Source organism: Salvelinus alpinus, chromosome 14, assembly GCF_045679555.1.
Source record: "Salvelinus alpinus chromosome 14, SLU_Salpinus.1, whole genome shotgun sequence".
In the NCBI taxonomy this organism is placed as follows: domain Eukaryota; kingdom Metazoa; phylum Chordata; class Actinopteri; order Salmoniformes; family Salmonidae; genus Salvelinus; species Salvelinus alpinus.
This window is the reverse complement of record NC_092099.1, coordinates 51,559,267-51,581,889: the sequence shown is the minus strand read 5'-3', so window position 1 is coordinate 51,581,889 and position 22,623 is coordinate 51,559,267. Positions and strand designations below refer to the sequence as shown.

Genomic DNA, 22,623 nt, shown 5'->3' with positions numbered 1-22,623 from the left:
TCTTGTTTCTCATGGTCTGAGAGTCCTTTAGGTGCCTTTTGGCAAACTTCAAGTGGGCCATTTACTGAGGAGTGGCTTCTGTCTGGCCACTCTACCATAAAGGCCTGATTGGTGGATTTCTGCAGAGATGGTTGTCCTTCTGGAAGGTTCTCCACAGAGAAACTCTAGAGCTCTGTCAGAGTGACCATCAGGTTCTTGGTCACCTCCCTGACCAAGGCCCTTTTCCCGCAATTGCTCAGTTTGGCCGGGCGGCCAGCTCTAGGAAGAATCTTGGTTGTTACAAACTTATACCATTTAAGAATGTTGGAGGCCACTGTGTTCTTGGGGACCTTCAATGCTGCAAAAATGTTTTGGTACCCTTCCCAGATCTGTGCCTCGACATAATCCTGTCTCTGAGCTCTACGGACAATTCCTTCGACCTCATGGCTTGGTTTTTGCTCTGACATGTATTGTCCATTGGGACCTTATATAGACAGGTGTGTGCCTTTCCAAATCATGCCCAATTAAATGAATTTATCACAGGTGGACTCCCTTGAGATGTTTCTACATCTTGATTGATGATCAATGGAAACAGGATGCACCTGAGCTCACTTGAGTCTCATAGCAAAGGGTCTGAATACTTATGTAAATAAGGGATTTATGTTGTTGTTTTTTTACTACATTTGCAAACATTTCTAAAAACCTGTTTTGGCTTTGTCATTATGGGGTATTGTGTGTCGATTTATGAGGGAGAAAATGTATTTAATCAATTTTAGGATAAGGCTGTAACGTAACAAAATGTGGAAAAAGGGAAGGGGTCTGAATACTTTCCGAATGGACTGTAAAACAACTTTTGGAAAGTGTTGAACAGATATAATTGAATATGAAAAACCCTCTAACTGCAACAGAATATGGAAAAATATGACCTTGTCATCCCATAATACAGTCTGTTCACATATTCTGTATTTAGCACCAAGGAAATGTTTCATGGTGAAATTGGCCTCAACTGTCACTGTGTCCCCCAAAAATGTAAATGTAACAATTTCAAAGATTTTACTAAGTTACAGTTCATATAAGGAAATCAGTCAATTGAAATAAATTCATTAGAACCTAATCTGTATATTTTACATGACTGGGAATACAGATTTGCATCCTTTGGTCACAGATACCTTAAAAAAATGGGCCTCAGGATCTAGTCACGGTATTTCTGTGCATTCAAATTTCCATCGATAAAATGCAAATGTGTTCGTTGTCCGTAGCTTATGCCTGCCCATACTATAACCCCACCGCCACCATGTGGCACTCTGTTCGCAACATTGACATCAGCAAACCGCTCGCCATACACATGGTCTGCAGTTGAGAGGCCGGTTGGACATACTGCCAAATTCTCTAAAATGACATTGGAGGTGGCTTATGGTAGAGAAATTAACATTAAATTCTCTGGCAACAGCTCTGGTGGACATTACTGTAGTCAGCATTGCAATTTCACATTCCCTCAACTTGAGACATCTGTGGCATTGTGTTGTGTGACAAACTGCACATTTTAGAGTGGCCTTTTATTGTCCCCAGCACAAGGTGCAGCTGTGTAATGACCATGATGTTTAATCAGCTTCTTCGTATGCCACACCTGTCAGGTGGATGTATTATCTTGGCAAAGGAGAAATGCTCACTAACAGTGATATCAACAAATTTGTGCACAAAATGTGAGAGAAATAAGCTTTTTGTACATATGGAACATTTCTGGGATCTTTTATTTTAGCTCATGAAACATGGGACCATCACATGGTTGGAGACATGTTGGCTGGGTGGGGTTTGGGGAATGGGATGGGACGTTGGGAGTGGAGGCCCACTTATTTTTTGTTTTAATTTCCTGTTTGTATTGAATTTATTATCACTTAAACTATATGTATTTTTTACAGTTTTGTTTCTTGTTTTCTGGGTACATGTTTTATAAACATATAATTTGAAATGGATAATGTATTGTAACCCCCCCAACAAAAACGAACAAAACAAATACAAATTTGGTCAATATGTTTCTTTTTACATGAGAGTTCTGAATGGAAAAATAAATGAACATAAATGCCTATGTCAATATCAGCTCAAGAAATGCCATTACAATAGCCATCTTGAACAAGCTGGTCTACTAGCTCAACCATGTTTCCCCCAGCTTGACCAATCTGGTATGGTCTGACTAGCTCAACCAGCTTGACCAAAATCCCTAGGCAGACAGGTTGCCTCCCACATTAGATGGGATTTCCAAGACTATGTAAAATACAGTGAAACCCAAGAAGTTCAAGTTCAAGTCTAAGACGTTGATAAAATATTGAATAACACATTTACAGATGGCAAAAAAATACAGTAAAAAAAGAAATCATAAGGAATATTGTTTTGAAGTGTCTGTCCTCTATCTAGGAGATATAAGAAAGTTTATGAAATTATACTTTTTTGGACACATATTTAACCTCTTATTTGTGTTGGCACAAAACTACCTCCATACTTTAATTTGTTTGTATGGGTTACCTTCAGACGAGCCCTGTGACTCCTGGGTCGTAGTGCAAAACACCATCATGTTCGTGAGAGTGTTCGGATGCTACAGACAGAAGTTGGCACATCAGCTCTACCAACTTCAGACGAGTCCCGTAACATTTGTGGGGGTAGTACAGCCGTTCGGACACTACAGACATTTTCGTGAGAGAACCTATTTTCGGGATATCTCATTGTCTGACAAACACCTCTGTGGCTCCGCCACCTTCCACCGGATTGAAATGCATATCTCTAGCTTAAATTGACAGATTTTTTTTGTATTATGTAATTTAGATTGATGCACAGTGATTCAATACTCTTTGGGATTATTAATCACCAATAAAACAAGAACTGTCACCATCCAAGGTTTTGGGGTGTTTGCCAGGTGGACCACTTTACCTCGATTTTCAAGAGTTCACATTATGTGAATTACTTTTTGGATATGGTTCAAATCAAATCAAAGTTTATTTGTCACATGCGACGAATACAACAGGTGTAGACCTTACAGTGAAATGCTTACTTACAGGCTCTAACCAATAGTGCGAAAAAAAAGTGTGTGTGTGGAGGTAAATAAAGAAATAAAACAGTAAAAATACATTTGAAAATAAGAGTAGCAAGGCTATATACAGACACCGGTTAGTCAGGCTTATTGAGGTAGTATGTACATGTAGGTATGGTTAAAGTGACAATGCATATATGATGAACAGAGAGTAGCAGTAGCGTAAAAGGAGGGGCTAGCGGGAGGTGGGACACAATGCAGATAGCCCAGTTAGCCAATGTGCGGGAGCACTGGTTGGTCGGGCCAATTGAGGTAGTATGTACATGGATGTATGGTTAAAGTGACTATGCATATAAGATAAACAGAGAGTAGCAGCAGCATGTGGTTGTAAAATGTGACTGCAAGCTGTAACTGGAAACCATACTACTACTGAGATGTCCTGTACCAAAAATAACACGACATAATATGTTTTTAACATAATCATTCTGGTTTTGACAATGTTGTATTAATTCTTATTCAGTCCATTGGCCTGTGCAAGTGAGACAAAGCAATAAACATGCTGGTATCTTTCCCACATTGAAACAAGAACAAATGTTAATGAGTAATTTCAGCATCTTGCTACGAAATAATGTGTTGCTTATTTTGCTAAACTGCTTTGACTATTTTCTGTGCTTTCTCCTGCGGAACAAATGTTCTCTTTTGATATTTGCTCGGACAACAATAACGAACGGAACAATCGCTGCAATTCTGTTTATGATACCGGGAGCGAAGTTGTTACAGCTGATAGTCAGCTTGTTTACATTTCATTATATATTTGTAAGGTTATTTGGCGACCGAAATTCGGTTTTCAATCTGTTGCAGTTGCAGCCAGAGCCTTTGCTTCCGAGTGTCGTTGATTATGGTGTAGACGGAGCCCTTTTCTCTGAGACAGCAGGTAAAGCACAACAACGGGCAGACATTAGCTAGCATGCTAGCCAAGTGACATTTCTTCGATATTTATTTATAATTGTCTCTAATAGACACGTGTTACCCTTTTGATATATTTGTATGAATTTATCCAGTTGTCATCCCATTCTAACCTTGTAACTAAAAGTTAGTGAATATTTCTGTAACGTCGGCTAGCTGGTAACTAACTTTCTTCTTACCTAGCTAGGTAACGGTAGCTAGCTAACACCATAACCAAATATCTCATTGTTCTGTGATTGTGACATAACTAGCCTGCTATATATGGTTGAGCTGTAGCTATCTAGTTAACTTGTTATTTGATAGAATATATCACGCTTAACAGCTGGTTAACTAGATTGCTGTACTGATTAGTTATCTAATTATTCATATGTCTTGGTACTTAGCTAGTTAACTATTTAGCTTAATGTTAGTTAGCTTGCTATGTCATTGCTTTTGTAGTTTACTAGCTAGCTATACAAAAACAATGTTGTGTAGCTAACTAGGTAAAAAAAAATCCCACACTGTCACATGGGATAAAGATATGAGGTTAGCTACCTAACTAGTTACTCTTAGCTATCAGTATTTTCTAGAAATGAACTAGCTAACCAGATTTAAGTCTCCCTTTCGTGCCGGCCACACCCTAGCTACGTCCTAACTGAACTTCACTTTTTTTATTTGTAATTGAAGTGGGAAATGACAAAGATGTCTTAAGCAGCATAATCCTGGCAGTGCTTATTATGGGAAAACAAATCGGTTTGTCGGACTTCCTGCATTGGTGCAATGCAGCTCTACCCTTTGCCTGAAAATCCGACGTTGAATTCCTTGGAATGTCTGGCAGAAATTAGTGGTTGAATCAGGAACGTTTCCTCTCACGACCTGTACAAGCCAGAATGTTGACTAGAATACATTTTAACCTACTTTACCGGTTGTCCGTGTGGTTGGTCCATTTGGCGGTAGGAGTGTGAGACGATATAGGAAAGTATTATAATTCTATCAGCTTTTCAAAGCGCTGGCAGTGCATCCAGACATCTATCACCTGAAGCATACACACCAGTTCAAAATCCATGCACGAGACGCGTGCAACTTGCTGAGCTCGTCCAAGTGTTTACATGGTTCTGCGCATGCTTCAGATGAGAGCACTGCCAGTCCTTTGAAAAGTTTATGTAATTATACTTTCATGTGGACATATTGTCTCACAATATTTTATTCAACATTCTGGCTTGTAGAGGTCGTGAAAGGAAATTTTCATGATTCAAAAGATAATTTCTGCACGACATAGAATTCTATAAAATTCTATGTCGGGTTTCCAGACATTGAATTGGGGAAATGAACAACCTGCCAATCCAAGCTGTTGAATTATTTACATTGTCAGTCTGTAAACATGGCTAGGGCAGTCAGCTTCTTCTAAGTAAGGCCTGAATGCATGCCGGTTCTGTGCAGGCTGAGCATGCCCTGTATTGCTGGCTGGTAGGCAGGCAGGGAAGCAGTGTCAACTGAAACAGGTGGGGGTCAGACTGGGCACACATTTCATGGAAACATTGATATCTGATACCCAGGCAACCCTCTCTCACGCACACTTCTCTGAACACAAGCCCTCACTCCACATTTTCCCACACAGGCAGCCTAGGGCGGCAAGATTTTGGGGTTGATATTCTGGTTTAGGTGCAGCCATCCCATGCCTGGGGGTTGTTCCTATTACTTTCAGAACAAGGAAGAGGATTTGATGGATCAATACAACATTATCATAGTCTGGTATCAATTTGGCCTACTTGTGAACTTCAAGAGCCGCCTTGACTGCAGTCCTCACTGTTATTATTGCAGCATAAATGCATGCAGAGTCGCAGACACATTCCATTCCTTTGTATGAAACTGAGTAGGCTACTCAGTCAGTGATTCTTCAAGCCAAGCTAAACTATTTGAATTATTCTGGCTGGGTAGGTAGCTGTTCTAGCCACTAGCCAGCTATGACAAGCCTAGCCACTAGCCAGCTATGACAGCCTAACCCCCTCAAACTCAAGTCTGGACTTCGAAGCCAGAAATTCCCTCTGCATTTCTTCATTGTTCCCCACTAATCAAGGACTGCTTTAGACCTGGGAAACCAGGTGTGTGCAATTAATTATTAGGTAGAACAGAACCAGTAGGCTCTGGACCTCGCAGGGTAGCAGTTGAGTACCCTTGGCCTAGCCACTAGCCAGCTATGACGGTCACTTGCAGCTCACAGCTGAACTGAGAGAATAACCTCATCGGAATGACCACATCGCACAGCCAGTCTCACAGCGGGTGAATGACTCATACAGAAGGCTAGTCTGACTGAACTACTGTGTATTGTTGTGCTTTTGCTCCTCTCCTGGCAGTTTGTCCTTTGCTGCCAAGCTGGCCCTAGATTGCGTTGTGTTGACTGAAGAACTGGAGTTGAAGCCTGCATGATGCCAACCATCTGCTCATGTTCAGACTAAGCTGACCACTGGGAACACTTAGTAAACAAGCTGATTAAAGGAAAAACTGTCTAAAGACTGTCTACAGCGCCGTGCATGATCTCTCTCTCTCTCAATGTCAGCCTAATTGGAATTAGAACACCTAATCATTGTCAGCCTAATTGGAATTAGAACACCTAATCATTGTCAGCCTAATTGGAATTAACACCTAATCACCGTCAGCTACTTTATTATTTCTCGGTAATTAGCCTGCCTGTAATTAGTTCACTCATCCTGATCAAAGGTGTGAACAGCTGGGAAGTGAATACCTCTCCCTCTTACAGTTTTAAGCATTCATGTCATGGTATTTGTCTGTGTGGGACAAACTTGTATTAGGCGAGGACAAGCTCTATTCTGGGTCCATTAGGGCTGACTTGTAAAATGGTTACTGTTGGGACTTTTCTGAAAACCACACCACCTGGCCTCTATGCCTATCCCCCAGCCTGGGCCCTGCCCAAGCCACTGGAACATTGCTTATACCTAGCCTATCCAACTGCACACCTAATTAGTTCACTCATCCTGATCAAAGGTGTGAACAGCTGGGAAGTGAATACCTCTCCCTCTTACAGTTTTAAGCATTCATGTCATGGTATTTGTCTGTGTGGGACAAACTTGTATTAGGCGAGGACAAGCTCTATTCTGGGTCCATTAGGGCTGACTTGTAAAATGGTTACTGTTGGGACTTTTCTGAAAACCACACCACCTGGCCTCTATGCCTATCCCCCAGCCTGGGCCCTGCCCAAGCCACTGGAACATTGCTTATACCTAGCCTATCCAACTGCACACCTAAAGGGAATGCCAGGGGGAATAGGCTAGCTAGAATTGGTTGGTTGGTCTCTCCCCTGTGGTGGTAGACTAGAATGTAGCCTAGGCAAGTGATTGAGGAGAACAGAGAAGTTCAGCCCATTAAAACAGAGGAGCTGTCAGACATGGGCTTTGTTTTAAAGTAATGCTTTAATTAAGTCTGACTTAAATGACTAAACACTATAAAACTGACTAAAACCTAAATAGAGTTAACTAATTATAAGCCTGATTTTGTAGTCAAGCATGACCGTCTAAACATTCTTTCTGACAACTGTCAAGATAAGTGATTTTGGATTCATTCCATTAGTTGTGCCACTGTGCCAGTCTATCAAACATGTTTCACATCGTATGTAATTCCCATTGACAGCGACGGTTCCAGTTGCATGAAGGAGTCACCAGGTCATGTGGTTGAGGAGCCATTGTTGTTATCAGCAACTTCGATGCTGCAGTGACTTTTGGGATAATGAGGCGGGTCCCGGAGGTGCTGGACGACTGGTGTCCTAATTCCACTGAGCCAGCAGGGGACAAAAGGGTATCTAATGGGGTACTTGTCACTAACACATTCAGTCACAATCCGGCAGCCAAAGTGGTTGTTGAGTGGCAGTATTCCTGTACGTGCTCTGGCAGGACTTTACTTTGTCTAATGAACTTGTGAACTGCAAACGAGTGTATTCAGGGATTTGAGTGCTTAGTTATTTCCTTAATTTTTTTTCATGTGTGTGTATATAGCCCACTGCTATTATTAATTGGTCATGTTGTATTGTAATATCACTACATGTGTCACTGTCACTGATCAACTGCTCTGTCATGTCATTGTGTGTTTTCAGGAGAGAGCGCGGGGCAGCCATGCTGACGTTGGCCAGTAAGCTGAAGAGGGACGAGGGGGTGAAGACTGGCCGGCCCCCTGGGGGCCCCTCCGACTCCTCTCACAGGGTCTCTATCAGGGACCGACTGCTCATCAAAGGTACAATACACACGACGTCCTCTACATGTATATATGGATCTCCTCCAGTAACTCTTTTCACGCTAGCATACGGATGGACCTTGCTGTGCTTCTTTGTAATGCTAGTATTTCCTCTATATTCATTTAGCAGAGTTGGGTCGCTGCTGCTAAATCGTCACTGCCATGTACAAAAATATATAGAGATATTTTTTTTGGTATGGTAAAATGTTTTCAATATAAACTTGAACAACTAAAACCAGATATGAAGAATGTAGAAAAAAATTATGGAGCTATTTAAAAAAAAAAAAAAAAAGATAATCTTTGAGAACTAAGAGTCACCCAAATAAAAACTAGACAGTCGGGGAGAATAAACTTGGCATAAGTCATGGCAAAATGTGTAGTCTACAGAATATTATACAGTAAAAGGTTGTCCAATATCTCTTTATTTTAGTTAGAAAAGTTGGTAACACTTGACACCCAGTGTTATGACAGTCATAACCATGTCACAACAGCTGACATAACATGTCATAACCTGTCATAACACTGTCACGTCCATATATATTATAGGGCTGACCCCATTTAGTTGACTGGTCAATTGTTTGGTCGCTAGGCTGTTAGTCGACCAAGATTTCTTTAGTCGAGTGGTAGCAAAATAAAGAAATGATAATAATCATGGTTTCGTCACTGCCAAGACACCTGTCTGATTCGTGCCTGTCTGAGTGGACTGATCCACTGTGGAGGCCGTGGGGATGGCACAGTCCATCAGTCTAAGACATTTGCTACTGAAATTGTATATGGTTATATTATGTAAGAACAACACCAATAAAAAATAATATTATTTTATAACAAATGTGCTTTGTCCCGCGTTGGATAGCAGGCGCTGTCCGCTGTTGAATTGGCACCTTTGCTTAGACCGATGTGGCTATATGCATAATAGCAAAGTTAACCAACATATTGGTGTTGAACAATGCGGTGGAGGCATGGTAAGGAGAGAGGAAACCCCAACTTAATTAGGTTTATAATCAATAGCCTAACTGTCAAATGTGCCTGGCTTTAGAAATCATATACATACATACATACATACACTACATACACTACATGACAAAGTAAGTGGACTAACTCGTCGAACATCTCATTCCAAAATCATGGGCATTAATACGGAGTTGGTCCCTCCTTTGCTGCTATAACAGCCTCCACTCTTCCGGTAAGGGTTTCCACTAGATCTTGGAACATTGATGCGGGGATTTGCTTCCATTCAGCCACAAGAGTATTAGTGAGGTCGGGCACTGATTTTGGCCGGTTAGGCCTGGCTCGCAGTCGGCGCTCCAATTCATCCCAAAGGTGTTCGATGGGTTCAAGTTCTTCCACACCGATCTTGACAAACTATTTCTGTATGGACCTCGCTTTGTGCACGGGGGGGGGGGGTTCAGAGTTTATTACCAATTTATTGATGTGATTATGATATGCCATAGGTCAGGCCCTTTGTCACGTGCATGCGTGCATACATGTGTCACGTAAAGATAGCAAGGGTTGAGGGAATAGGGAATGTTTTTCCTAAACAAATGAGGGATTTCGGTAACAACTTTTCAGTCAAATGGCTGTAATTATGTTACAGCTTCAGCAACGCAGACATCGCAATAAACACTGTTGATGTTCTGTGGTGGTCGCTGCAGCAGGAAGGATAGAGAGACAACGGGTGCTAGTCACAGTCACTAGCTGTCTTTTTTATTTAAAGCAGCGTAGCAAGTCTGAGCCAGGCCCGGGACAATCAAATCAATTAACCCTCATCAATTAACGGCTCTAGTCATTGTGTCTTAATTATTTCATCAAACAGTTCGCTTAAAGCGTCAGACAAGCTAAGTGCATATAGTTGATTTGATTAAAACACATAGGACGTGTATATGTGGGGGAAAAAAAAAATATATATATATATATAATTAAAATTTCGACCAATCTAAGTTTTTACCACACTTGTGAGAACATATATTGCAATATTTTATGACTGGTTATGACATCTACATGGCACAACGCCTCTCCCATATTTGACCTACAGTACCAGTAAAAAGTTTGGACACACCTACTCATTCCAGGGTTTTTCTGTATTTTTACTATTTTTTACATTGTGGAATAATAGTGAAAACATCAAAACTATGAAATAACACATGAAATCATGTAGTAACCAAAAAGTGTGGGGGGAAAAAACTAAATATATTTCATATTTGAGATTCTTCAAAGTAGCCACCCTTTGCTTTGATGACAGCTTTGCACACTCTTGGCATTCTCTCAACCAGCTTCACCTGGAATGCTTTTCCAACAGTCTTGAAGGAGTTCCCAATAATGCTGAGCACTTGTTGGATGCTTTTCCTTCACTCTTTGCTCCAACTCATCCCATATGTGTTATTTCATAGTTTTGATGTCTTCACTATTATTCTACAATGTAGAAAATAGTAAAAATAAAGAAAAACCCTTGAATGAGTAGGTGTGTCCAAACTTTTGACTGGTACTGTATATTTTGGGTGTATGTCTTGATATGTAGGCTATGTATACCGTTTTAGAATGTATGTAGTTCTGTCCTTGAGCTGTTATTGTCTATTAATCCAGCTGTTATTGTCTATTAATGTTCTGCATTGTCATGTTTTGTGTGGATCCCAGCAAGAGTAGCTCCTGCTTTTGCAACAGCAAATGGGGATCCTAATAAGAATAAAAATACAAAAAATAAGAGTCAAAACCCACATTTATTCAAATTCGTTTTCTCTGCCAAGAAATGTCCTTTTAGTTTAAAAGCTTTTTTTGTTAAATCCTTTAGTTGTTGTAATGAATTCTTTAGTAATGTTTTTTCTCTTCATATTTTAAATAACTTATAGAAAATACACTTTATGACTCTGTCATGAAGCATTATGACCATACTGTTTCACTTCAGACATGCCCTTACATCAGTCAAATTAGGGTGTCTTGCCCTGCTCCTGCAATCATCCCAGTCATCAGTAACAGAGCATTGGGGCGGGTGCGTGTCTGATATCAATGTGAGTGCAATTACAAGGATAATTTAACATGGTCAATAAATTATACAAATAGTGTTGACATATAGGCTATTGTGTAATGGAATGCTTTGCCTTGCGTGGTGGTTTTTGACACTTGTAGGTGTCATAACCAGTCATAAAATAACACACGAGACATATGAAAGGAGCTACAGTAGTACGCACCTCAACTAAAGCTGGAGGACTGTTCTGTAGACAGTCCAGGCTGGGCGATATTGGGGATATAGGGAATATAGGCAGTCTGGCTTCACTGTCTGTCTGGGTTGTCTAATCTGCCTTTGGTTTTAGTATTCATGCAGCGGCCCATGGAACTGTCTGTCGGGGTGGGTTTTGTCCCCCTCGTCCTCTTCTGCGTTCCAGCTCAGATATCTCTCTCTTTTTGTCTCTCTTCCTGCCTCGCTTTATCCCCTGATCTCAATCTTCTTTCCCCTGAATGAGGGCTTCCAGGGCCTTAAGCAGTATTTCTCTTCTCATGAATTTCAAAGGTTCCATCTTTCCGTGTCTGTCTTTTTTTCATACTCTTTCCATACTGTCTTTCTTTACATTTGATCACTATTGTCCTGTTGCTCACTCTTTATAGTCTTTCCATCTCATTAATCTTCCTCCCTAGACCGCTGTCCTCTCCTGTTCTTTACATGCTTCCATTTTCTCTTAAGTTCTGTAGTTCCTGTTTTTATATCCATTCAGATTCAGTCTAAAGCCTATCTTATGCAAATTAGATGGATGTCTTTCTGTTCACAATCACATTGGATGTTCTCTCCCCAGTCTCTGCCCCATGTTTCCTCCAAGTATTGTTTTTTTATTTTAGATCAATGGCAGTTTTTATTTGTTTTCATTTCCTGGGTAGTTCAGGTCAAATAATGTTCTTAAGTTCTTTCTGTCATTTGAGTTTGCTGTTATGTTACGTCTCTTAGCCTGCAGAGCCAGAGTCAGTCCTCCAGAGGAACGCTAGGAGAGGTCATATTCTGCCCACTTCCTCTTTAGTGTTTCTTTAATAGCTAGAGTCAAACATCTCTTTTGGCGCTCATCTGTCCAGTGAAGTGATTGAGGAGGTGGGCTTGAACGTTAGCAAGACCGGAACGTTGTTCTGAGGTAGCTTCATCATCGGCTCTAGACTCCTTTACGGATTCAGATGTATCTTTCCTCTCTTCCACCACCTGTCCTTGTCCGTCTCTATTACTGCCATATTCACTGTTTATTGTCCTACCACTGTTCCATAATGTGGTAGAACAATCATCCTCTTTTAAAGCTGAAATATGTAACTTTTTGGGTGAGCGACCTGACAAAATTCACATTGACAGATCTTCATATTGAATTCATATTTCTTTCTCAATGAAAGCAATTCTAAGAAGTGTGCTATGTGCACTATTTCTATTTTTAATTTTTGAGTCATTTTACTTTTGGTTTTGTACACCAGCATGAAACTGCTGAAAATACAATACTGTTGATTATGGAAAATATATTTTAAAGCGGTTTAGAGGGTACAATGTTTCTCTACAATATACTTGCTTGTTTTATGTCATACTGAAATTAGGCAAACTATTACAATTTTAGCAGCCAGGAAATGGTGGAATGATTTCTGCATATTGCAACTTTAATCATCCACCCCAACATCTACTGAAGGCAGTTTCCCCGCAAAGTACACAGTCAGATGCTCCCTATTCTCTGAGATCTGAGCGAGGGAACATGCTGCACAGTGTGGAGCTTAAACTACACCAGACTAGTCATTGTATAATCCATGTAAAGTTTACACTTTCCAATCTCAATTTTCTCATGATTTATTGTTTTAATATTGCTTGCACAGTACTGTATCAAAGCCTCATTTACTGTAGCCAGAGCACCGGCAGTGATTGTAAGGAAAGAGGAACACAAAGTGTTACCCCTTCTCTCCCGACAGGACTCCATAGTGTTACTGTTACTATATTCCGTGGCCTTTGTGGAGCGATGGGTAACGATGCTTCGTGGGCGACCGTTGATGTGTGCAGAAGGTCCCTGGTTCGCGCCCGTGTCGGGGCGAGGGGACGGTTTAAAGTTATACTGTTACATTGGTTACTGAAACCCCACCTCTTTAAGGAATACCTAGGATAGGATAAAGTAATCCTTCTAACCCTCCCCCCCTTAAAAGAGTTAGATGCACTATTGTAAAGTGGTTGTTCCACTGGATATCATAAGGTGAATGCACCAATTTGTAAGTCGCTCTGGATAAGAGCGTCTGCTAAATGACTTAAATGTAAATGTAATATACAGTCATACACTGGACTGTCTGGAAGGGGGTAAAAATCTAGCATTCTCAAGCTCCTGTGTGTGTGTTTTTATTATGGATCCCCATTAGCTGCTGCCAAGGCAGCTACTCTTCCTGGGGTCCAGCAAAATTAAAGCAGTTATACATTAGAATACATTCACAACAGATTTCACAACATATAAAGTGTGTGCTCTCAGGTCTTTCCTACCACATATCTACAACACGAGTACATGTGTGTATAGTGCGTATGTTATCATGTGTGTATGCATGTGTCTGTTTGTGTTGCTTCGCAGTCCCCGCTGTTCCATAAGGTGTATTTTTATCTGTTTTTTAATCAAATGTTCCAGTTACCTGATGTGAAATAGAGTTCCATGTATTCATGGCTCTATATAGTACTGTGCGCCTCCCATAGTCTGTTCTGCACTTGGGGACTGTGAAGAGAGAGTGTGTGTGTGTGTGTGTGTGTGTGTGTGTGTGTGCTTGCAATGCAAACCCTTCCTCCTGCTGAGTTAGGTCTGCTCCACTTGATTCTGTCTGTAGACAACCTGACTTGGTTACCAGGTACAAATTATTTGCTGAATCGTCTGCAAGTCTGGTCTATCCGTCATATTGTCTTTTTTTGTTTGAGTTATTGGCACCCTGATTTATGAGATGCATAATTACACTGTGTAGCTACAGTTTCATAACATTTGTTTTAATGACACATTCAGCCTATGAATGATGAGGTAACTGTTTTGCAGGGTTATTTTGGGCATCTCCTCTAGTTAGTTTGTAGCATCCAAACAACAAAGGTCTGAGGGAGACAGGAGAGACCGGGAAGGGAGTGTGGGAGAGAATGTGTTGTTCCTTTAGGATTTGGTGCACACCACTGACTGCTCTTTCCTAGCTACCGACGCAAGCAGGATGCGTTTTTAGTTTGTCTCCCCCCTCCTTCTCTCTCATTGCAGAAGTTGCAGAACTTGAAGCCAACCTCCCTAGTAAGTATACACCCTTTAACACCATGCAGTGTACCATTATACAATAGCTGATTTGTGTTTTTAATGTTCTGATGGCTCATTAGTCTCACTGTGTGTTAGAGGGAGAGATGTGCTGACAGGTGCAGACAGCAGTGGCTGGCTCAGCTGTAGTGTAGTGCTCCACTCTGAACACTAGGGGGCGATTCAGAGCCACTGGCAGATGATGTTACTGCTTACTTCCACAGCCAAATATAGTACCCCATTGAGTTGCACCCCCCTATGTGAATCCATCTACATTTCCCAGCGAAGATAAATGCAACTGTAATCATTGGCTGGTAACAACTAAGATATTAAGGCAATAAGGCACCTTAGAGGTTTGTGGTATATAGTCAATATACATTTACATTACATTTACATTTACATTTGAGTCATTTAGCAGACGCTCTTATCCAGACCACGGCAAAGGGCTGTTCTCGATACAGCCATTAGTCGTGGTACGTTGGCCATATACCACAAACCCTGAGGTGCTTTATTGCTATTAGAAACTGGTTACCAAGGTAATTGGAGCAGTACAAATAGAAGTTTTGACATACCCATGATATATGGTCTGAAATACCATTGCTTTCAGCCAATCAGCATTCAGGGCTCAAAACACCCAGTTCATAAATGCCCTTATTGCTCTCTCTTCTCCCAATTCCTCCTCCCTATCCCAGGTACGTGTAAAGCCAGCTTCCCTGATGAGAACAAGCTACACCACTTTCAGCTTGCTGTCTCTCCAGGTAAGACCAGCCACCCTCCATCTCATTAATATCCAACCTGTGTGTATGGAGACCCACATAAAATAACAAATCTATAACAAAAGTGTGCAGGTAGCTAGTTACTGTGATAGTTATGATACGGTGGCAGTTTTGGAAGCTGTTTATAATCCCTTTAGTCTTCAGAGGTAGGTAAAAGTGGGTCAGATGTTGACTGTGCCTTTAAACTGCTTGGAAAATTCCAGAAAATGTTGTCATGAATTTAGAAGTTTCTGATAGGCTAATTGACATCATTTGAGTCAATTGAAGGTGTACCTGTGGATGTATTTCAAGGCCTACCTTAAAACTCAGTGCCTCTTCGCTTGGGAAAATCAAAAGAAATCAGCCAAGACCTCAGCAAAAAAATTGTAGACCTCCACAACGCCTGAAGGTACCACGTTCATCTGTACAAACAATAGCACTCAAGTATAAACACTGTGGAACCATGCAGCCGTCACACCGCTCAGGAAGGAGACGCGTTCTGTCTTCTAGAGATGAACGTATTTTGGTGCGGAAAGTGCAAATCAATCCCAGAACAACAGCAAAGGACCTTGTGAAGATGCTGGAGGAAACGGGTACAAAAGTGTCTATCCACAGTAAAACAAGTCCTATGTCGACATAACCTGAAAGGCCGCTCAGCAAGGAAAAAGCCACTGCTCCTAAACTGTCATAAAAAAGCCAGACTACGGTTTGAAACTGCACATGGGGACAAAGATCGTACTTTTTGGGGAAATGTCCTCTGATCTGATGAAACAAAAGTAGAACTGTTTGGCCATAATGGCCATCGTTATGTTTGGAGGAAAAAGGTGGGGCCTTGCAAGCCGTAGAACACCATCCCAACCGTGAAGAACAGGGGTGGCAGCATCATGTTGTGGGGGTGCTTTGCTGCAGGAGGTACTGGTATACTTCACAAAATAGATGGCATCATGAGGATGGAAAATTATGTGGATATATTGAAGCAACATCTCCAGATATCATTCAGGAAGTTAAAGCTTGGTCGCAAATGGGTCTTCCAAATGGACAATGACCCCAAGCATACTTCCAAAGTTGTAGCAAAAGGGCGTAAGGACAACAAAGTTAAGGTATTGGAGTGGCCATCACAAAGCCCTGACCTCAATCCTATAGAAAATGTGTGGGCAGAACTGAAAAAGTGTGTGCGGGCTAGGAGGCCTACAAACCTGACTCAGTTACACCAGCTCTGTCAGGAGGAATTGGCCAAAATTCACCCAACTTATTGTGGGAAGCTTGTGGAAGGCTACCTGAGACATTTTATCCAAGTTAAACAATTTTACAGGCAATGCTACCAAATATTAATTGAGTGTCTTCTGACCCACTGGGAATGTGATGAAAGAAATAAAAGCTGAAATAAATAATTCGCTGTACTATTTTTCTGACATTTCCCATTCTTAAAATAAAGTGATGATCCTAACTGACCTTAGACAGGGAATTTTTACTAGGATTAAATGTCAGAAATTGTGAAAAACTGAATTTAAATGTATTTGGTTAAGGTGTATGTAAACTTCCGACTTCAACTGTACATGAGGATCCAGGATCACGTCTGTCCTGCTCTGGTCTAAGTGACTGTTTTCTGTATTTAAGTGCGGACTGGCTCCAGTAGTCAGGCTGCCATCATTATTCCCCTTGCAGGTCTTGTCTGCTTGCTCAGCATTGTGTTCTTACTACTCTGCCTACCTGTCCTGTATCCTGTAGTCTGAATACGTACTGATACTGGAGCAGCCTGCAGGAATTATTCATGCCTTAGAGAGAGTTAGAAGAAGAAGGTCTCCTGTGTGTGTGTGTGTGTGTGTGTGTGTGTGTGTGTGTGTGTGTGTGTGTGTGTGTGTGTGTGTGTGTGTGTGTGTGTGTGTGTGTGTGTGTGTGTGTGTGTGTGTGTGTGTGTGTGTGGTTTTACTATCCTTGTGGGGAACAGAAGTCCTCACAAGGATAGTAAAACAAGGAAATTCGGACAAGTGGGGACATATCGCCATACCTCAAGTAAAAAGGCTATTTTAGGCTTGGTGGTTAAAAATAGGGGTTTGGTTTAGAGTTAAGGTTAAGGGTTAGGATTAAGGGGAAATAGGGAAAATAGTATTTTGAATGGGAATCAATTATTTGGTCCCCACAACGATTGTACAATAAACAGTGTGTGTGTGTGTGTCATCAGGTCTCCTTTCTTCCCTTAGAAAAAAGAGCTCAGTTCCTTCTTTTAGGCTTCATAAAGTGCAGTATCAGCAGATTCTCTCTTCATTCAAAGTGTTTGTCACCATTAAAGCAGGGTTACTCCAGGGTATTACCAGAATATGGAGCTGTGAAGTGAGTTGGAACTGGAGCCAAGAGGCTTGACTACCTGTGTTTAGCCTGCTTTGTCCAGGCTCAGGATGATTGTGGGTTAGCCTTCCAGTCAGGGGTTCACTACTGCTGTTAGGATAGTCATGTTTTACCTACATTCCTCATCACATCTGCTGAAGGTCAGTCTGAGAAAGACATATCTTATTTTGTCCAAAGAAAGCCTTTACCATTTTGTACTATCTCTGTGTCAGCAGGGCTGCTCCATTTAAGAACTTGCCCTTGCATGGAGACCCATTTCACCCACTGAACCATCTTAGAATCGAGCTCCTCAATACCATGCCTTGGCTGGAACATCGAGGTGCCTCAACACTCCCTGTTTGAGGGGTGGAGTAACAATTATCCTCATGCTGTACTTTCGTTTGACAAGCCCCAAATTGTTCCTCTGCTGGCAGGCCGGCACGCATTGGGTTCTGGGAGGTGTTTTGTTTAAAAATATTAAGAATGGGATCTACCTAAGCTGATCCTAATTGTTATAGGCCAATATCGATTTTGCCCTGTTTAATCAAGTGTTGTTTAATCAAAAACTTGTCAATAATCAACTGACTGGCTTTCTTGATAGTATTTTCTCTGGTATGCAATATGGTTTCCACTCAGGTTATGGATGTGTCACTGCAACCTTAAAGGTCCTCAATGATGTCACCATTGCCCTTGATTCTAAGTAATGTTGTGCTGGTATTTTTATTTACTTGGCCAAAGCTTTTGATACGGTAGACCATTCTGTTCTTGTGGGCCGAGTAAGGAGTATTGGTGTCTTTGGCCTGCTTTGCTAACTACCGCTTTCAATGAGTGCAGTGTATAAATTCAGAACATCTGCTGTCTCAGCCACTGCCTGTCACCAAGGGAGTAGCCCAAGGCTCGATCCTAGGCCCCACACTCTTGTCAATTCACATCAACAACATACTGTAGCTCAGGCAGTAGGAAGCTCTCATCCATTTTATATGCAGATGATAGTCTTATACTCAGCTGGCCCTTCCCCGGATTTTGTGTCAGCGTGCACTGCACCCGGCCTGCCACAGGAGTTGCTAGGGCACGATGGGACAAGGACAACCCGGCTGGCCAAACCCTCCCCTAACCCGGACGACGCTTGGACAATTGTGCGCCGCCTCATGCGACACAGCCTGGGAACGAACCAGGATCTGTAGTGACGCAGCCTTAGACTGCTGCACCACTCGGGAGGCCCACATTTGACATGATCTTTTTAAACAAAAAAAATAAGGCCTACATCGTTTCATTAACAATATACAGTTGTGGCCAAAAGTTGAGAATGACAAATATTAATTTTCACAAAGTTTGCTGCCTCAGTTTGTATGATGGCAATTTGTATATACTCCAGAATGTTATGAAGAGTGATCAGATGAATTGCAATTAATTGCAAAGTCCCTCTTTGCCATGAAAATGAACTGAATCCCCCAAAAACATTTCCACTGCATTTCAGCCCTGCCACAACAGGACCAGCTGACATCATGTCAGTGATTCTCTCGTTAACACAGGTGTGAGTTGACGAGGACAAGGCTGGAGATCACTCTGTCATGATGATTGAGTTCGAATAACAGACTGGAAGCTTCAAAAGGAGGGTGGTGCTTGAAATCATTGTTCTTCCTCTGTCAACCATGGTTACCTGCAAGGAAACGCATGCCGTCATCATTGCTTTGCACAAAAAGGACTTCACAGGCAAGGATATTGCTGCCAGTAAGGTTGCACCTAAATCAACCATTTCTCGGATCATCAAGAACTTCAAGGAGAGCGGTTCAATTGTTGTGAAGAAGGCTTCAGGGCGTCCAGCAAGCGCCAGGACCGTCTCCTAAAATTGACTCAGCTGCGGGATCGGGACCCACAAATCCCTCAGCCCCTGTCTTCAGGACTGAGCCCCAACTGTTATGAAACAACTCTGGCCCTGGTGTCAAAACTCCCCAAAGGCAGCCTAAAAAGTAGCTGAATTGGTCGCAATAATCTTTTAATATTAAAAGTCACTGAAGGGGTCTGAACTCGTTTAATATACAAAGTCGCTAAGTTGGCAACACTGCCACTGGGGATCAACGAACTCTAACCACCTATTCCTGCATCATAGGGTCCTTCGACAGGGCATGTGCATCCTGCTAGAAGGATGCATTTGCATGGTCAATCCGTATAGGGCTTTTCAGCCTCAAACGGCAGTGATCCTTTGAACGCGTTGGCGTCGATGAAACAACAGAATCCAATTCAGTGAAGTGGGTGGAAGGGTGATTTCCATGTGTAGCTTGGCAAAAGGGGGCATGATTTGTTGACATAATTGTAATCCCAACCTTAATTTACTCGGCTGTTTGCAAAGGTATTAGTTGGTTTTTGGGGGCAGTTGATCTTTTTAAATACACAAACTGTGGGAGAGATAATGGTGATTTATAGCTGAACAACCCAGGAGAGAAATTATCCTTAGTTTCTACTATACAGGTGTTGGAAAAAACCACCGGTTCTCCCGGCTGGAATTGAAATTCCAAGAAAAGCGGGAACGTTATGCATTTAGAGATGTGGTGTATTAGTTAAGGAGACACCTCTTCTCACTCTCTTTCTGCACTGCTGTCAGCCAGTCAGTCTTTTAAAAGGAGACCCTTTTATTTGCTGAGCTGTCAGTCGGTTCTGTGTGTGTGTGCCCACCGCCAAGGCTCTAAGCCCTCTTTAACTCTGAATTAAGTGTATTCTCTTCTCTTTGGCATCCTGAGTGGTGCAGCGGTCTAAAAGCACTGCATCTCAGTACTAGAGGTGTCACTACAGACCCTGGTTCGATCCGGGGCGGTATCACAACCGGCTGTGACCGGGAGTCCCATTTGGCCCAGCGTCGTCTGGGCTAGGGGGGGGGGTTTGGCCGGGGTAGGCCATTGTAAAATAAGAATGACTTGCCTAGTTGGATTGGATTAAATAATGGATTATGGAAATAATGGATTAAATAAAGGTAAAATATATATTTTTAAAATAAACATCTTATAGCCTGCTATTGTATTACATCATTAAAGTCATGGCACCTCTGCTCTGGAGTCGACCTCTAATGACCAGTAGAGGAGCAGAGAGGTGAGTGTCCGTCTGGTAGTCTCAGCCGCTGAATTATTGAAGGACACACAGGGAGAGAGAGAGGGTTAACTAGTTCACCTCAGTATAGCTGTCCCACACACACACACAGTCCCTACTGTGTTTCTCTTCTCAGAAACTAGACCTGTATTCCAGATTTCAACATGATTCGTTCATTGATCAATCATTATTCTATCCTTAGCTATAATGATCATCATCAGCTTAATGTAAGCAATAATGATCATGATCTTTCCCACCCTCATCCTCCATCCTCTAACACTGTAGCTGTCTCTTACTCTTCTCTCAGGCCGTGGGTGGCTGGATGACATGAAGTCTTCCCCATCTTTTCTATGAGTTTCTGTCAATCACTCAGGAAGATGCAGGCAGGCGGTAGTCGCTGGACTGGAAACTGCAGTTTGAAGGCTGTTTATAGTGATAAAACTGCAGGGAAGCAGCAGTAGTGAAATGTAGCCTTCTCTCACTGGGAAGGGGAATGCTTGGGAACTTAGAAATGCACTGGTATGAATATGAGATGGTGCAAAATCAGAGGTTAACACTGCCATTTTTTTGTTGAATGTTTATTTAGCAGCCCAAACGAGCATTTATTTTCAGCGTTGACCTGCACACTGAGGGACTTTAACTGGAAACAAACTTTATACAAATTCTGTAAACTAAATAGAAAAGCTTTTTGAGCAAACAGGCCTCATTTTTTATTTTTAAGTTTAACCTAACAGAAAACACACCACAGAAGACATGCATGTCTCTGTGGTCCAACAGAGAAATTCTCGTGTTATAGGGTGGTGTGTTCGGGAAGTTTTCAGACCCTTGAATTTTTCCAAATTTTGTTACGTTACAGCCTTATTCTAAAATGGATTAAATAATACATTTTCCTCATCATTCTACACACAATACTCCATAATGACAAAACCAAAACGAGGACATTCAGAGACTTGTCCCGAAGACACTCCTGCGTTGCCTTGGCTGTGTGCTTAAAGTCGTTGTTCTGTTGGAAAGTGGACCGTCGCCCCAGTCTGAGGTCCTGATTGCTCTGGAGCATGTTTTCATCAAGGATCTCTCTGTACTTTGCTCCGTTCATCTTTGCCTCGATCCTGACTAGTCTCCCAGTCCCGCTGAAAAACATCCCCACAGATCAACTCTAGAGCACTATCAGAGTGACCATCGGGTTCTTGGTCACCTCCCTGACCAAGACCCTTCTCCCCTGATTGCTCAGTTTGGCCGGGCGGCCAGCTCTAGGAAGAGTCTTAGTGGTTCCAAACTTCTTCCATTTAAGAATGATGGAGGTCGCTGTGTTCTTGGGGACCTTCAGTGCTGCAGAACTGTTTTTGTACCCTTCCCCAGATCTGTGCCTCGACACAATCCTGTCTCGGAGCTCTACGGACATTTCTTTGACCTCATGGTTTGATTTTTGCTCTGACGTGCACTGTCAACTGTACGACCTTTTATATAGACAGGTGTTTGCCTTTCCAAATCATGTCCAATCAATTGAATTGACCAAAGGTGGCCTCCAATCAAGTTGAAGAAACATTGGAAAGATGATCAATGGAAACAGGATGCACCTAAACTCAATTTCGAGTATCATAGCAAAGGGTCTGAATATTTACATAAATACATTTTTATTTTTACATTTTATACATTTGCAAACATTTCTAAAAACCTGTTTTTGCTTTGTCATTATGGGGTTTTATGTGTAGATTGATGAGGAATAAGGCTGTAATGTTACAAAAAGTGTAAAAAGTCAAGGTGTCTGAATACTTTCCCAATGCACTGTATTACTGTAGGTCCAAGATGGAGGAATATTGATGAGGAAAGAAGCGTCTGCTAAGACAGCCTTATTGGACGCTGCTGTGCTGCTTTGCCCACTAAAAGAGCAGCTAGAGAGGAAGGACATGTAGAGATCACCCCCTTCTCATATGTGTTAGCGTGTATGGGTACATGACGGGTGGGTGTGTGTGTGTTGGGGTAGATGGCTGTAATTGCATTCACCTGCAGAGTGTGCTGTGCTATCAGAGTTAATGTG

General features: G+C 41.9%; 1 protein-coding gene across 4 annotated transcripts in view; it reads left to right on the top strand.

The window, feature by feature from the left end:
* The first annotated feature begins 3,703 nt into the window (after positions 1–3,703).
* Positions 3,704–22,623, top strand: part of LOC139539040 (NEDD8-conjugating enzyme UBE2F-like) — a 93,843-nt gene continuing 74,923 nt past the window's right edge. The window contains exons 1-5 of one of the 4 annotated variants that reach the window (XM_071341729.1): positions 3,706–3,935; positions 7,592–7,756; positions 8,052–8,188; positions 14,395–14,424; positions 15,117–15,182. In XM_071341729.1, coding sequence (XP_071197830.1) covers positions 8,071–8,188; positions 14,395–14,424; positions 15,117–15,182 — 214 coding nt within the window. In that variant the 5' untranslated portion in view covers positions 3,706–3,935; positions 7,592–7,756; positions 8,052–8,070. Of the gene's footprint in view, positions 3,936–7,591; positions 7,757–8,051; positions 8,189–14,394; positions 14,425–15,116; positions 15,183–22,623 lie in introns of all 4 variants that reach the window. The other 3 variants (XR_011667859.1, XM_071341728.1, XM_071341730.1) reach the window with 3 other exon arrangements.